The sequence below is a fragment of the Chionomys nivalis genome, chromosome 17 (assembly GCF_950005125.1).
Source record: "Chionomys nivalis chromosome 17, mChiNiv1.1, whole genome shotgun sequence".
In the NCBI taxonomy this organism is placed as follows: Eukaryota; Metazoa; Chordata; class Mammalia; order Rodentia; family Cricetidae; genus Chionomys; species Chionomys nivalis.
In genome coordinates, this window is record NC_080102.1 from 60478439 (window position 1) to 60491246 (window position 12808).

The 12808-nt window shown below is 51.5% G+C and overlaps 1 protein-coding gene across 1 annotated transcript; it reads left to right on the forward strand.

Moving 5' to 3' along the window:
* Nucleotides 1-332: 332 nt before the first annotated feature.
* Hoxc10 (homeobox C10) lies at nucleotides 333-5275 on the forward strand. Its single transcript, XM_057792055.1, has 2 exons — nucleotides 333-1175; nucleotides 4182-5275. The coding sequence occupies exons 1-2, from the start codon at nucleotides 422-424 to the stop codon at nucleotides 4457-4459; spliced, it is 1032 nt and encodes a 343-aa protein (XP_057648038.1). The 5' UTR covers nucleotides 333-421; the 3' UTR covers nucleotides 4460-5275.
* The last annotated feature ends 7533 nt before the right edge of the window (nucleotides 5276-12808 follow it).

Sequence of the window (12808 nt, forward strand, 5' to 3'; positions counted from 1 at the left end):
GCCCCACTCTTCCCAGAACATCCCCACGTCCCTCCACCCATCCCACCACCACTCCACCACCACCCCACCGCCCCAGCAGACTGGGGGGCGCTTTCTTTGTTCGCCAGGAAGGGCTCCCGTGCCCCTACCCCGAGGCAGCTGCTAGGTGGCGCTGTTACTCCACGCTGCGCGCTCCGCCTGCCGACAACTTGACCCCACTGACGTCACGGCCGTCTGAATCATCAAGGCCATTTTCAAATCCCATTGGTCTAGCCGTCACATGGTGAGGACCGAATGCTCGGATAATTATGGAGCTGATATTTCCCCCCTCCCCTTCTTTTTCCTCCCACCCCTCCAAACGCCCCCCCCTTCCCGGATGGGGGAAAAAAGATGTCAGCTCCTCCGCTGTAGTATTGCTCCTTAAAAACCCCTCTCTCTGAAAATGACATGCCCTCGCAATGTAACTCCGAACTCGTACGCGGAGCCCTTGGCTGCGCCGGGAGGAGGAGAGCGCTATAACCGGAGCGCAGGAATGTATATGCAATCCGGGAGTGACTTCAACTGCGGGGTGATGAGGGGCTGCGGGCTCGCGCCCTCGCTTTCCAAAAGGGACGAGGGCAGCAGCCCCAACCTGGCCCTCAACACCTACCCGTCCTACCTCTCGCAGCTGGACTCCTGGGGCGACCCCAAAGCCGCCTACCGCCTGGAACAACCTGTTGGCAGGCCTCTGTCCTCCTGCTCCTACCCACCTAGTGTCAAGGAGGAGAATGTCTGCTGCATGTACAGTGCAGAGAAGAGGACGAAAAGTGGTCCCGAGGCAGCTCTCTACTCCCACCCCCTGCCGGAGTCCTGCCTTGGGGAGCACGAGGTACCTGTACCCAGCTATTACCGCGCCAGCCCGAGCTACTCGGCGGCGCTGGACAAAACGCCACACTGTGCTGGGGCCAACGACTTCGAAGCCCCTTTTGAGCAGCGGGCCAGTCTCAACCCGCGCGCTGAACATCTGGAATCACCTCAGCTTGGGGGCAAAGTGAGTTTTCCTGAGACCCCCAAGTCCGAAAGCCAGACCCCCAGTTCCAATGAGATCAAGACGGAGCAAAGTCTGGCGGGCCCAAAAAGCAGCCCCTCGGAGAACGAAAAGGAACGGGCCAAGATCGCAGACTCCAGCCCAGACACCTCGGATAACGAAGCTAAAGGTAAGGCTGTCTGGGCCCCGCAGTCGGCTAGGACGCTGGGGGCACTGGTTTTCGTGTTCCGGACTAAGGTGAAGAGAGGGTTGAGCAGAGGCCTAGGGAACTCGAGGGTTCTGAAAATACCTAGGTTTGAGGATCCTGTTTGCCAATCGCCTGGGTGGTAGAGTGTCACTTAGCAGGGGAAGGTAAAAGGCGACTTGGAGGTACCAGGCCAGCCCGGCCTTTAGGTGCATAGGCGGAGGACATGAGTATTAGAGGCAGCCTGCGGGTACCCTGTGCTGCATCAGATCCGTGGTCATTCCTTGGCGTGTGATGGCTTTGGTTTGCTTTATCAATGAGGGTGTCCTGGGGGCTCACGTCCCCAGCTAAGGTCAAAGCGCACAAAACGCTTAAAATGGCGATCCTTGGGCAGGGGACTAGAGAAGGCTTAGAGATGAATCATTTCCCTTCAGTACATTTTCCTAGTTGGAAAAATGTTTCCTACGAAACACAATTTGTTGTTTGTGGGTCCGATTTGTGCGTACAGCTTGCACCCCTGCTATTTCTGTCTCGGCAGGGGCCTTGGACAGTGAAGCTGAGGCCGGAAGGGGTGGAGGTGGAGGGCTGCCCGCCACATCCCTCCCTCCTCCAGATGCTTGGCTTGTGGGCTTTGGATCAGGGCATTGGAAATGTTTCTTTCCTTCCTTCTTTTTTCTTTTCTTTTTTTTCTTTTTTGAGCTTTTAAAAAATTTTCTTTTCTCTATTTTTACTAGTTATGTTTTTCCCATTGGTTTTCAGAAGCTGCTTAATAAGTGAGTGCTGGAAATTTTCTGTGTGCGTGGCAAGCGGTTTACTCCTGAGAAGGAGTGAGGCATTGGTTGGATTTCTTTGTGATTTTTGTTTCAAGAAAGAATGTTCAGCCAGAGTTCAAGCTCAGGGTTCAAGATTCATTTTCTCTGTAGCTGGGGGCACCAGGACCCTTTGCTGCTATCTGTGGGGAAAAATACAGAGTTTGAAACAGGAACAGGATTGAGATGCTGAGGGCAATGACTTTCCCTGAAAAGTTGGAGCAAAAAAAAAATATATATATAGAAAAGGCCCAATAGGGAAGAATAAACCCGCTCCTCAAGACACTGGCTCCTGGTGGTGTGGGAGGCTGACTCCTTGGTGTAAAGGTATATGAACTGAAAGCGAATCAGACTGGGGATGCCCTGAACCTTGTGTGTAGTGCTTTGTATATGGACACAACTGCACGTTCATGTCTGCCGGCAACCTGTGCCCCTCCCACACACACACTTCTTCTGTTTCTCACACACTCATTCTCACACACATGCACTCTTTTAGCGCACAAGGGCAAAGCCTTACCCTCTGGGGTCTTCTCTGCAAAGATAGCCTTGGTAAATCAGTCCTTAGAGATTTTGGCCAGAAGATGACCATGTCTGTGCCTGTGAGGATGAGGGCACGAGGCACCCATATCACACACATGCCATTACGGAACATATATAATGCGAAGTTTAATTTTATCTACTCACCATAAGTCCTGAGCTGGACTATGGCAGAACAAACTTCGTCCTAACCATACCAAGAAGCAAAGTCAAGGTTAATAAATCTACCGCCTAAACCCAAAGGACAATCACTTTGATAGACTCCCCCTTCTCTCCTTGTCCCCCCTCCTACCCCAAACTAACACCCAGAGGTTGCACTTCCTGTTCTCCTTTTTCTTCACGCCTTTTTGGTGTTTTCATCAGGCCAGAGGAAAAGAGCTTTTGACTAAGGTCCATTTGCAATTTCTTTCCTCCTCTTAAAACCCAACAACCCCAATAAAAAAATCAACAGGGCAGAGTTAGATGTGGAAAAGCCTGTAAATAGTTTGGCAAGAAGCTGCAGGTGCAGAATTGAGAATAATTAAAGACACTGACATTTTTGGACTATAGCTTCAAGTTTGCACCCCCCACTCCCACCCCTCACCCCGACTGTCCCCTGATTGCCCTAGGAAACTCTCCCACCACTAATCCCTACAAAACCCTGCACCCAGAAGCCTCATTTGACATAAGGAAAAAAGGAAGTAGGGTGCACACTAGCTGTCAGCAAAGTTATTTGCTAGGTATCAGTGACTCCCTAGTCTTTAAACTCTTTATTTTCCCCTTTAAAGGGTGGCTATGTTCCTTTCTGTTATCTGAAGATCAAGGTTGATCCATTTCAGCAAAAATACCTACTAGGAAGAGAAGCTAACAATATCCCTTCTGTGTATACAGATGTGTGTGTTTCAAACACACACACACACCTACACATAGACTCTAGGGAGCTACAATACCTTAGGATGTCTCCCTTCCTTCACCTTAAGTCCTCTCTGGTCAAGGGAAGTTTTCTGAGAATCCCTCAGCACGCCTCAGAACTGGTGCCCCTGCCCCCGCTGCTCAGACAGGCTTTTCTGCCTCGCTGTACCTGAAGACGATGGCCAGGAGAGAAGGAGGGAGCTAAAGTTCTAAGAAGACAGCAATCTTGTGGCAATTCAGGTGGGAATAAGATCTGGGGGCCTAGTGCAGGCAGCCCTGAGATGTCTTTGGCTGCAGAGACAGGGACAGAACCCCTTCACGGAGTGAGGGGTTAAAGCTCTCCAAGAAATGACGCTGAGCTGCGGGGTAGAGTGCATTGAAGATTTTTTTTCCTGTCTGACTGGATTTTTTTTTTTTTTTTTTTTTTGATCTGGAGCAGAAAAGAGTTGAAGGAAAGCCTGGTGAGGTTAGGGTAATCACTGGGATCAGGAGAGACATTCAGAATCTGTTAGGTTAAGGTGAGCTTGACTAATTTAAATTTAGTAAACACTTTGAGGGTAAGTGCCTCCCATCTTTCTTCCCTCTAAGTCTGGACCCCTAAGGATTTCCAAAAGCCACAGAGAATCTGCCCCCCAGGCCTGTGCAGCCAGAGTAGCATCTTCATTCACCCTCACCCCAAGAGGCTTCCAAAAGCTGCATCCCCAGGGCTTGCTGCTTCCAGGGATACTTATGTAAATAATGTTATTTTTAACAGAGGAGATAAAGGCAGAAAACACCACAGGAAATTGGCTGACAGCAAAGAGCGGAAGGAAGAAGAGGTGCCCCTATACTAAACACCAGACGCTGGAATTGGAGAAAGAATTTCTGTTCAATATGTATTTGACGCGAGAGCGCCGCCTGGAGATTAGCAAGACCATTAACCTTACAGACAGACAAGTCAAAATCTGGTTTCAAAATCGCAGAATGAAACTCAAGAAAATGAACAGAGAGAATCGGATCCGGGAACTGACCTCCAATTTTAATTTCACCTGAGCCAGCGTCATCTCCTCCCCCTCCCCATCTTTCCTTTCCCCGCCCCTCCTCCCTTTGTGCCTGGTGGTATTTTTTTCCCTCCCTGAGTATAAATGCAACGCGCCTGCAAAAAAAAAAAAAAAAAAAAAAAAAAAAAAAAAAGGCAAAGACCTCAGACTCTCCTTCCAAGGGACCTATGGTTTGTGCTGCAAGGGTGCTTCCACTGAAAGCATGAGAAATGGGGTGCTGGGTTCTGGGGTTTCGTGCGTGCCCTCAAGGATGGGGTGGGAGTGTGGCTGGTGTGTGTGTTGTGTCAACCCCCACTCACCCACGCACTCACACCCAGCATTCTGCTCCCCATGCAAGCTAAGATAGAATCCACCCCATTATAGAGAAAAGAAAGGGGGGAAATCAACCAGAGAGGGTCTGTAACCTCGGAGAGCATAGTCAGATTGCTCCCTCCTTGCTGCATTTCCCCCCTTAGAATAATAGACAGTCTTGAAAATTTGTCTTGTATTTGTGTGTTTGTCATAGCACCCAGCATCTCGACCCAGCCCTCCCTGTGTCTTCCCTTCCAGTGACTCTGAGAATCTGCTTGAAGGATTTGTGCTGCTTTCTGCTTTTCTCCCACCCCTCCCAGCACCCTGTCTCTCCCATTTACTAACATCTCAGAAATTCCATCAAGAACAAAATAATTAAAAATAGAACATAGCAAAGTAAAGACACCCCCCCTAGTTGTCCTGTCCCTGTCTGGGAGTTGTGTTATTTAAAGATATTCTGTATGTTGTATCTTTTGCATGTAGCTTCCTTAATGGAGAAAAAAATCCTAATAAATTTCCGGAATCTTAATCCTCAAATGGGTGGTTTTTTTGTTTTTAGTGGCTTTTTTAAGCGACACCCCCTCCCCCAAAACACTGAGTGTGTGGATATGTGTGTGTTTTGTGTTTGACTCATCTTCTACAGCCTTTCCAGAATGTCTCTTGGCGGGTTTAATGTAAGTGAGAGACCATAACGTTGATTTAAATATTATCCAGGTGACCACAATAAGTCAAGGTCATAAAACAGTAATGTCAGGACGGTCTTGGTGCGCGCGAGAGGTGGATTTTATGATCTGCAAATATAATGTGGTGCTGCAGTAAAAGATGCATTTAAAGGTGACTGGAGGAGGAAAGAGGCAGAGAGCAAACTGCATCTTGAGGAGCAGACGGATCTGATTGCCTTCGGTACTGGGGCTGGGTGCACCCCACCACTGCTGGGGGGCACCTCAGGAACCCCCACCCATCTAAACAGAGGAATAAACTTAACCACCGGAGAGGCTCTAGGACCTCAGCCTCCCCCGCCCCTCGACAGCAGCTAACAGAAGCGCCAGCGGCAGCGAGAGAAGGAGGAGCGGCGACAAGGTAAGAGAATCGGTTTCTTGTTCTTCTCTTGACGGTGGACTGAGGACTAGTGGCGTCCCCAGGTGCCTGGCGATCAGCGGGTAGAACAAGGAGGAAGGTGTTTTCAGGCATCTGTGTTTGCTGAGAGCTTCGGATTTGTCTGTGGCCGCCGGCAGTGGAGGGCAGCGGCTCTGAACTCCCTATCCTTCTCTCCCACTGCCGCCGTGGGGTTTGGTGGTTAAAGGGGGGGTAAATTGGTGGTTTTGGCTTCTTTATATTTGCAGGCACTTAGGGTTGTTTGGAAGTCCACCCATTAATTAGTTTAGGTGTCTCTCGGTCTGGTTGTATTTTGGGGAAAGTAGGGTTGGAGCTTGAAGCTTAGGTTTTCTTGTTTTTGCTGGTGTAGGCGTGAGCCTTGTCTATGTTCTTGGTCCTTGTGTTTTCTAACTGTAGGGCTTTGCCAGGCAGTGACCTGACTGGAAGGAGAGCCAGCCGGAGCACAGGCGCTGTGGTCCAGGCACCCCTGTTTACTGAGAAGCCTGAGGCACAGGGAGTCTGAGAAGAGAGTACAGGAGAGCCAGATGAACAAGACAGGGGACCTAGCTCAAGAGTGGAAGAATGATCCAGCTCCCTGCCCCCCAGGACCAGGGCCAGATGCAGGGGCATAGCTCTACTGCAGTACTGGGGGTGGGGCAGGTATTTAGTGGCTAGAGGCCCCATCTCACCAGATTTTCCAAATGCAGTTTGCTTATACCAGAAACTAATGGAGGCAGTCGGATTCTTTGCCTGCCCAGCCACCCAAAGTCTGCTCTCTAGTCCTTAGGGAGATTGTAAGGGTGGAAAGGGGATCGGGCTGAATTTCTTCCTTCCCTAAGCCCCTTCCCTTCTGCTTTGGATAGATGCAAAGCCTAAACTCCGGCCCTGCTTGCTCAGCTGATCTGTGGCTTAGGTAGTTTCATGTTGTTGGGATTGAGTTTTGAACTCGGCAACAAGAAACTGCCTGAGTTACATCAGTCGGTTTTCGTCGAGGGCCCCAATCCACCTCTCCTAACCCTTCCCTCCCCTGTGGGACTGCCCCACCATCTTCATTCCAGATAGGGCAAAGTGGTTGCAGACTGAGGAGGTCAGGCTGTGAGTGGAGCCCATGGCACAAATTCTGGACAACCCTGCTTTCCAGCCGTCTCCTTCTCAGCCTGCCCCAATGTCTGCAACTGACAGAGAGCTTTTCTTTCTCCCCTAGAGCTATTGCCTCCTGGGGCCAGCTGATAGACAAAGAAAGTCCAGCCAATTCCAAGGAAATCCTGGAGTTTACGAGAGAGTCCCTGAAATGGTTAGTGTCTCTCCCTGCCACCCCTAGAGAGAGAGCAGGGCTCCTTAGGAAAGTGGGGGTGTTGTTCTAAGAGTTAAGGAACTCTGAGAAATGTGGCTTCCCTACCCTTTACAGCTCCATCTCCAGGGAAAAGATGCATATGGGAAGTGGGTAGGTTAGTGGAGAAGCACCAAGTCCAAGTAGAAGCCATCCCAAACACACCCCATGAAGGGCAAAAGCTAGGCCTTGGTCTGTGTGTCTGCTAGTCTGTGGCTGCTAAGCATTTGCCTGTCCTGTGTTCTGTGGAGATGTCTGGGTAAACAGAAGCTGCCAGCGCCCACTGTTACCATATTGTTGGGAAGGCTGATGCTAGGGGGCAGCGGGGAGAAGAATGGGGCAGAGGGAGGTCTGAGCAATGAGAAACTTAACAGGTCTTCTCTACTGTGTTCCCCTTGGTTTTCTCAATTCTGGCCTTGATTTCTACGGAGAAGGATCTCAAAGAAGGTTTCTTGGTCTTCAAAAGAAAAAAATGGGGTCTCGGGAAAAGGGAGACAGACAGCTCTGTTTTTAGAGACTGGAAGGGAGGTCTGGTCCTAGGGACCCTTTCCATAACTATGATCATGAAAGCAGGGAATACCATATGCAATCATGTCTCTAACAAACTATCATGGAGAATTTTGTATTCTCAACATGGTGTCCAAGAAGAAAACGGTGTGACCTTACATGCATGTAGGTTTTTTTTCCTATCTGTACCTTCTAGGTTTTCTGGTGTTTCTGAGATCAATCAGTGTGCATGCCTGTCTGTCTCTCAAATTTATTTTGCCTTCCATGGACATTGGAGGAGAAAATGACCATAGACTCTCCCTTTTCCAGCTGAATTTTCGGTCTGTCTGTCCTCCATTCCTTTGTAGGAGGAAAAGTATTCAAATTTCTATAGCTCCCCGAGAAATAGGGAGATTTCCAGAAAAAAAAAATAGGCTAATAGGTAGTGGAAGATATATAAGGAGATGCCTTGGTTTGGGAACCCATGCAGCCTTTAGCTTCAGAGAATATTTGGGTAAAGAGAACCTCAGGCTGGAGCAAGGTGTTCAAGATCACTTGGCTAACAGAAATCGCCCCGATGGGCCGAAATTTATCAATATAGGGCTTCTGTGCCTGAGTACCTTTGACCCTATTTCCATTTCAAAGATGATGGGCTTAAAGGAGGTGGACAAAGAGTCAGGGGTCAGAGCATCCCCTCCCTAGATTGGGAGAGAGCAAGGTCTCATAGGGCCAAGGTGAGGGCCAGTCTTATGGTCAGAGTCCACCCCGGGGGCCCTGGGGCTGTGGATCACGGCTAAGGCGATGGTAATTATTTATTCGCTTCGCTGGAAGGGAGTCTTCAGAAGTAACAGCGTGAAGAGGAGGGAAAAAATTATCTCTCTCGTCTGAGGATATTAAGATGGATTTTTATTTCTTAAAGGACCCTCCCCGCCGAGAGCACATAAGCGTAAACTTAATATATGCTCCACAACCCAACTCTAGAAATCGCAATAAAAGTTAAAACCTCCCCTACTGGTTTTTTTTAATTATGATATGGGAAAGGGAGCGGGATTTATAGAGCTGAACTCTGGCGTGTGTTTGAGACTTGCGGGAGCAGGAGGAAAAGGCAAGAGCTCACCAAGGAGAGCCTTGGTCTCTGAGACGTCTCGCCGGCTGTAGGATATCAGGCTCAGCCCAGCTGTGGCCTCAATCCTCTGTGGCCTCCCTGGGACCTCACCCGGGCAATCGGCCTTGCCTGGTTCACTCGCTGGGAGATGCAGCCCTTTTTGGGAACAGGTGACGTGAAGGCGGCAAGCGGGCATGGGGGCGGGGGGGGGTATAAACGAGAAGAGTAGCTATAGAGCTTTGTGTGGGTCCCTTGTTGGGGACGAGGTTTGCCCAAGTGTAACCCAGCGGATGGCTGGATTCGGAGGGGTGCGAGAGCAGGGACAAGGTGGACTGTGCGTGGACATTGTCTGCAGACTAAGCAAAGCAGACTCCTGGGCTGTGGTCAGCGGCGAGCTGGGCAACCGGATGTTGAGTCTGTAGGAAGGACCTTGAGGTTTGTTGGGTGTTTAGGCTGCCGGGTGGCGGCAGCCCGGAGTACCGGGGAAGCGTGCTGTGCGCCCGGCGCGGCGGTCATCCTAAGCGAAGCTGTTGGCCTAGCACACCTCTGCGGGCGGTTACTGGGCTGTGTCCCGAACAACTAAACTAAGATCGGACCAATGATCACAGCATGAAAATAAATGCAGTTTGGGTCTTTTTCCCCCCCTCTCTATATAAGCGGTCCTTTCTTTTTTTCTTTCGGAGATACCTGGATTTGGTCCAGAGCAGGTTGCCCGCGGGAGGGCCCCGCCAGCGGCAGCTTGCGAGGGAGGGAGGGAGGGCGAAGAAGGGAGGGAGGGTAGGAGGGCGGGTGGCGGCGGTTGCGGTGGTCAGGGCTTCCCTCCCTGGGCGGGAGGCGGCTGTCCTGCGTCTGGGGCTGTGAGGAGCGGAGGAACAGGTAACGGAGGCTTCCCAAGGCGGGATTGGATCAAGCCTAAAGTACCAAGCCTGGGGGCAAGGGGGCTCTGCCTGAGGTCCTGGCAGGAGAGAAGGTAGGGAGATCGGCGCCAGTCAGGCCTAGCAAGGAGGCCTTGGGATGTTCAACCTGTGTATGATTTCAGCCTCACACTCATGTTGTGAGTCTGTCTGCCTTGGGAGACGCCGCTTGCCTGTCTGTCTGAGACTTCTCAAACCCGGACACTCCTTCCAAAGGCTGAGAAAAATTCGTCGTCGGAATGTGTACTTTCATTCATTGGATTCTCTGCAACTCGGTGGGGCCGGCACCCCCAAGTTGGAAGGGAGTTTCTTCCTGTTTTCTGGACGCGGAGTTCTTTGGCTCCCTCCGCCACGGGCTGAGTTTTTCCGGTTCTAGGTTCGCGAGTCGCCCTGAGGTTTGAAGCTAGACAGCTCCTAGTCGGGCAGGGAGGGCGCGAAAGGGGGGGGAGGCCCGTGGCTCCTTAATTGTACTTCGAGCTTGTATTGTCTCTCATTTCGCCACCTACGCTTCCTCAGTCTGGGCTCCAAAGTCACTGCAAATTTCCTTGCGATACATACATCACACAAAAGATCAGGTAACAACGTGCTCGGAGTCAATGAGAGTCAGAACACTGGGCAGCCCCGGCTCTGGGGCGGCTCCCCTATCCAGCCACTCCCCAGGCTGGAAAACCGGACTGTGTTGGGGGAGCCGGAAATAACACCGTTTGCTGCGGAGCGGCAGGGCGGGGGCGCCGGCGCGAAGGCAGGCCGGCAGGCCGTGGCGTTGAGAGGGCCACGTTCACAGGCCCTGGGGGTTTCACGCTTGCTGAGCTTGGGGGCCTGGCTCCTGGTGTGGTGTGCAGGGATCCCAGATACCCACCTTGAGTGGGGGTAGCACGTGGATCTCCTCGCGGCAGGCAGGAGAGCTCAGTTTCTGCTTCCAGTGCAGGCCTTAGCTAGAAGGAGTTGTGTGTGGGTGTGTTTTTCTCAACAAAGAGGGATCAAGAGAGATGGGGTGGGGAGTAGAAAGGGAACCAGGGAGGGGGCGGGGAAGGGGAGAGGGCAGCGGAGGGATGAAATGAGCCCATTTCAGGGGAGAAGGAAAATGAAAGCAAACGGCCTTCTCGGTTCTAGGCGGATGCTGAGGAGCAGTAAGCGGGCTCCCTGCCTGCGGCGGTTCGGATGACCCGCTGGGGGCACAGAGGAAAGCTGTTTTAAATTTAATCCGAACTTGACGGTGTGAATTGAACCGGAGGGAATTTAAATCATTAAAAGGGAGACACCCGGCAGGGGGAGGGGGTGATGACTCTAGCCTATCTGTTTGTCTGTCCTTCCCACGGTGCTAGCTTGATTGTGGTCTCAGTTGCTCAGGTTTGACGGCATAGAGGAAGTGTGCCCCTCCCCCCTCAAGGCACTCCTCTCCTGTGCCCACTGAAATCTGTTGGATGTGTTTGGTGAAAGGTAGGAACTCCAGCGAATACAGAACTGTCAACTAGACCTGGGCTTTTCCCTCCCCAACAGTTACTCCTGGCATCCTCAGGTCTCTCAGGTTGCTCCAGCAGTGCTAAGGAAAATGGAAAGGGATGGTGTGGACGAGAGAAAGTCCTGGAAGAGAATAGAAGAGCAATTGAACCCCAAGATGTGACCCTCCTTTTGGTATCCCCACATCTTTGCAAGCCTAGATTTAGAGAAAACCACTTCCCATCCCTGATCTGCTAGCTTTTAAATGTGACAACCCACATGCAGGACCTAGGCCTAGTGGGCGCTGGACTCCCAGTGTCTACCAGATCCCTTCCTTAAGGCTTCTTCTTTCTGAGAAGCATAGACAGAATGGGGCATTGGCAAGGAGGGGCCTGTGGGCGAGGCCTGCTTCCCAGTCTACAGCTGAGCCTGCTTCTGGTGGGGAGGGTCTGGAGTTTTTGATCCCAAAAGGAAGGCAAGGAAACTGTCTCTCTTCTGCTTTCTGGTGGATCTGAGTGAGACAGGGGTCCCTGAATGGTGCTCCTGACTGCCAGTTGCAGCAGCCTCTGCAGGGTAAGCAGGCTGGGTGTGCAGGCTGCTCAGGAGTTGAAAAGAAGGTTGTGTGCAAAGGGCGCAGGAGAGAAGGGAGGTCTCATTACAGTCAAGATATCTGAAGAGGGGCTCTCTCAAATAGACGAGGGTTCTTAAGGACTTGTGTTTAGGAACATTGGGGTAGAGAGGGACAGGCCCTGGCGCCCTGTGAAGAGGCAGAAAAGAGCAGGCATATGCTGTCTCTTCCCCTTCTATTTCTTCCTCTTTGACTAGAATGTGGCTTAGCTCCCAGCAGCTGAAGTGACTGCCGGGCTAACTCAGATTAGACCCACCGGAGCAGGTCTCCCAGAGGGGGAGGAAAGGAGGCCTCTTACGCCATTGTGTCCAGACAGAAGTGGCCGCCGCGCCCGGAGCGGTCCCGCGGCAAAGCCCGGACAAGCAAGAGAACTGCACAATGCCACGGCTGCTCCTGCGGCTGCTCCGGCTGCTGGCTGCTCCGTCAGCCTGCGCCCAGTCCCAGCCCAGCCCCATCCTGCATGTGCCTCACTGCGCCCTTCCCTTCCTTGTTTTTTGAGAGCCTTCCTTTCCTTGTTCTTAGGTCTCTTCATCTTGCCTGCCTTCTTTCTTCTTTTCCTTAATATTCTCTCTCCTCTCCTCTCTCTCTCTCTCTCTCTCTCTCTCTCTCTCTCTCTCTCTCTCTCTCTCTCCTTCCCTCGTTATCCTAACCCTCCAGTTCTGTTTTTCCTTTCTCCAGTCTGGAGACCTGTTTAAATTGGTCTGTCAGGCTCTGACTCTCTTAGGCTCTGTCCCTTGATGTCCTCTTGGCCACAGTCTGTCCCGGGGCCCCACTGAAGTCTAAATGCCTGTGCTCAAGACTGCCAGAAACTACTCAAGAGTCAGGCTGGGTCCCCAGTCACCCATGGCTGGGGGAGGTGCTGACTATGCTGGGGATTTGGAGAAAGCCTCTGCAGAGGACCTGGAACCTCCTATGTGTTCTTGAACTAGTGAGGGAAAATTTTTGATTGACAGCTAACATGACTGCATCAAGGCCAAAGAGATACTCTGTTTCTTATTGTAATTTGGATTTTCCAGCCAGTCCAGCCCAAAGGAAAAGACAGTGAGCTCTGA

Excerpts from the sequence above, each read along its gene's own strand:
- Hoxc10 (XM_057792055.1), top strand. The coding sequence starts at position 422 with ATGACATGCCCTCGCAATGTAACTCCGAACTCGTACGCGGAGCCCTTG. Across the intron at positions 1,176-4,181 it reads CTCGGATAACGAAGCTAAAG|AGGAGATAAAGGCAGAAAAC; the intron begins GTAAGGCTGTCT and ends TATTTTTAACAG.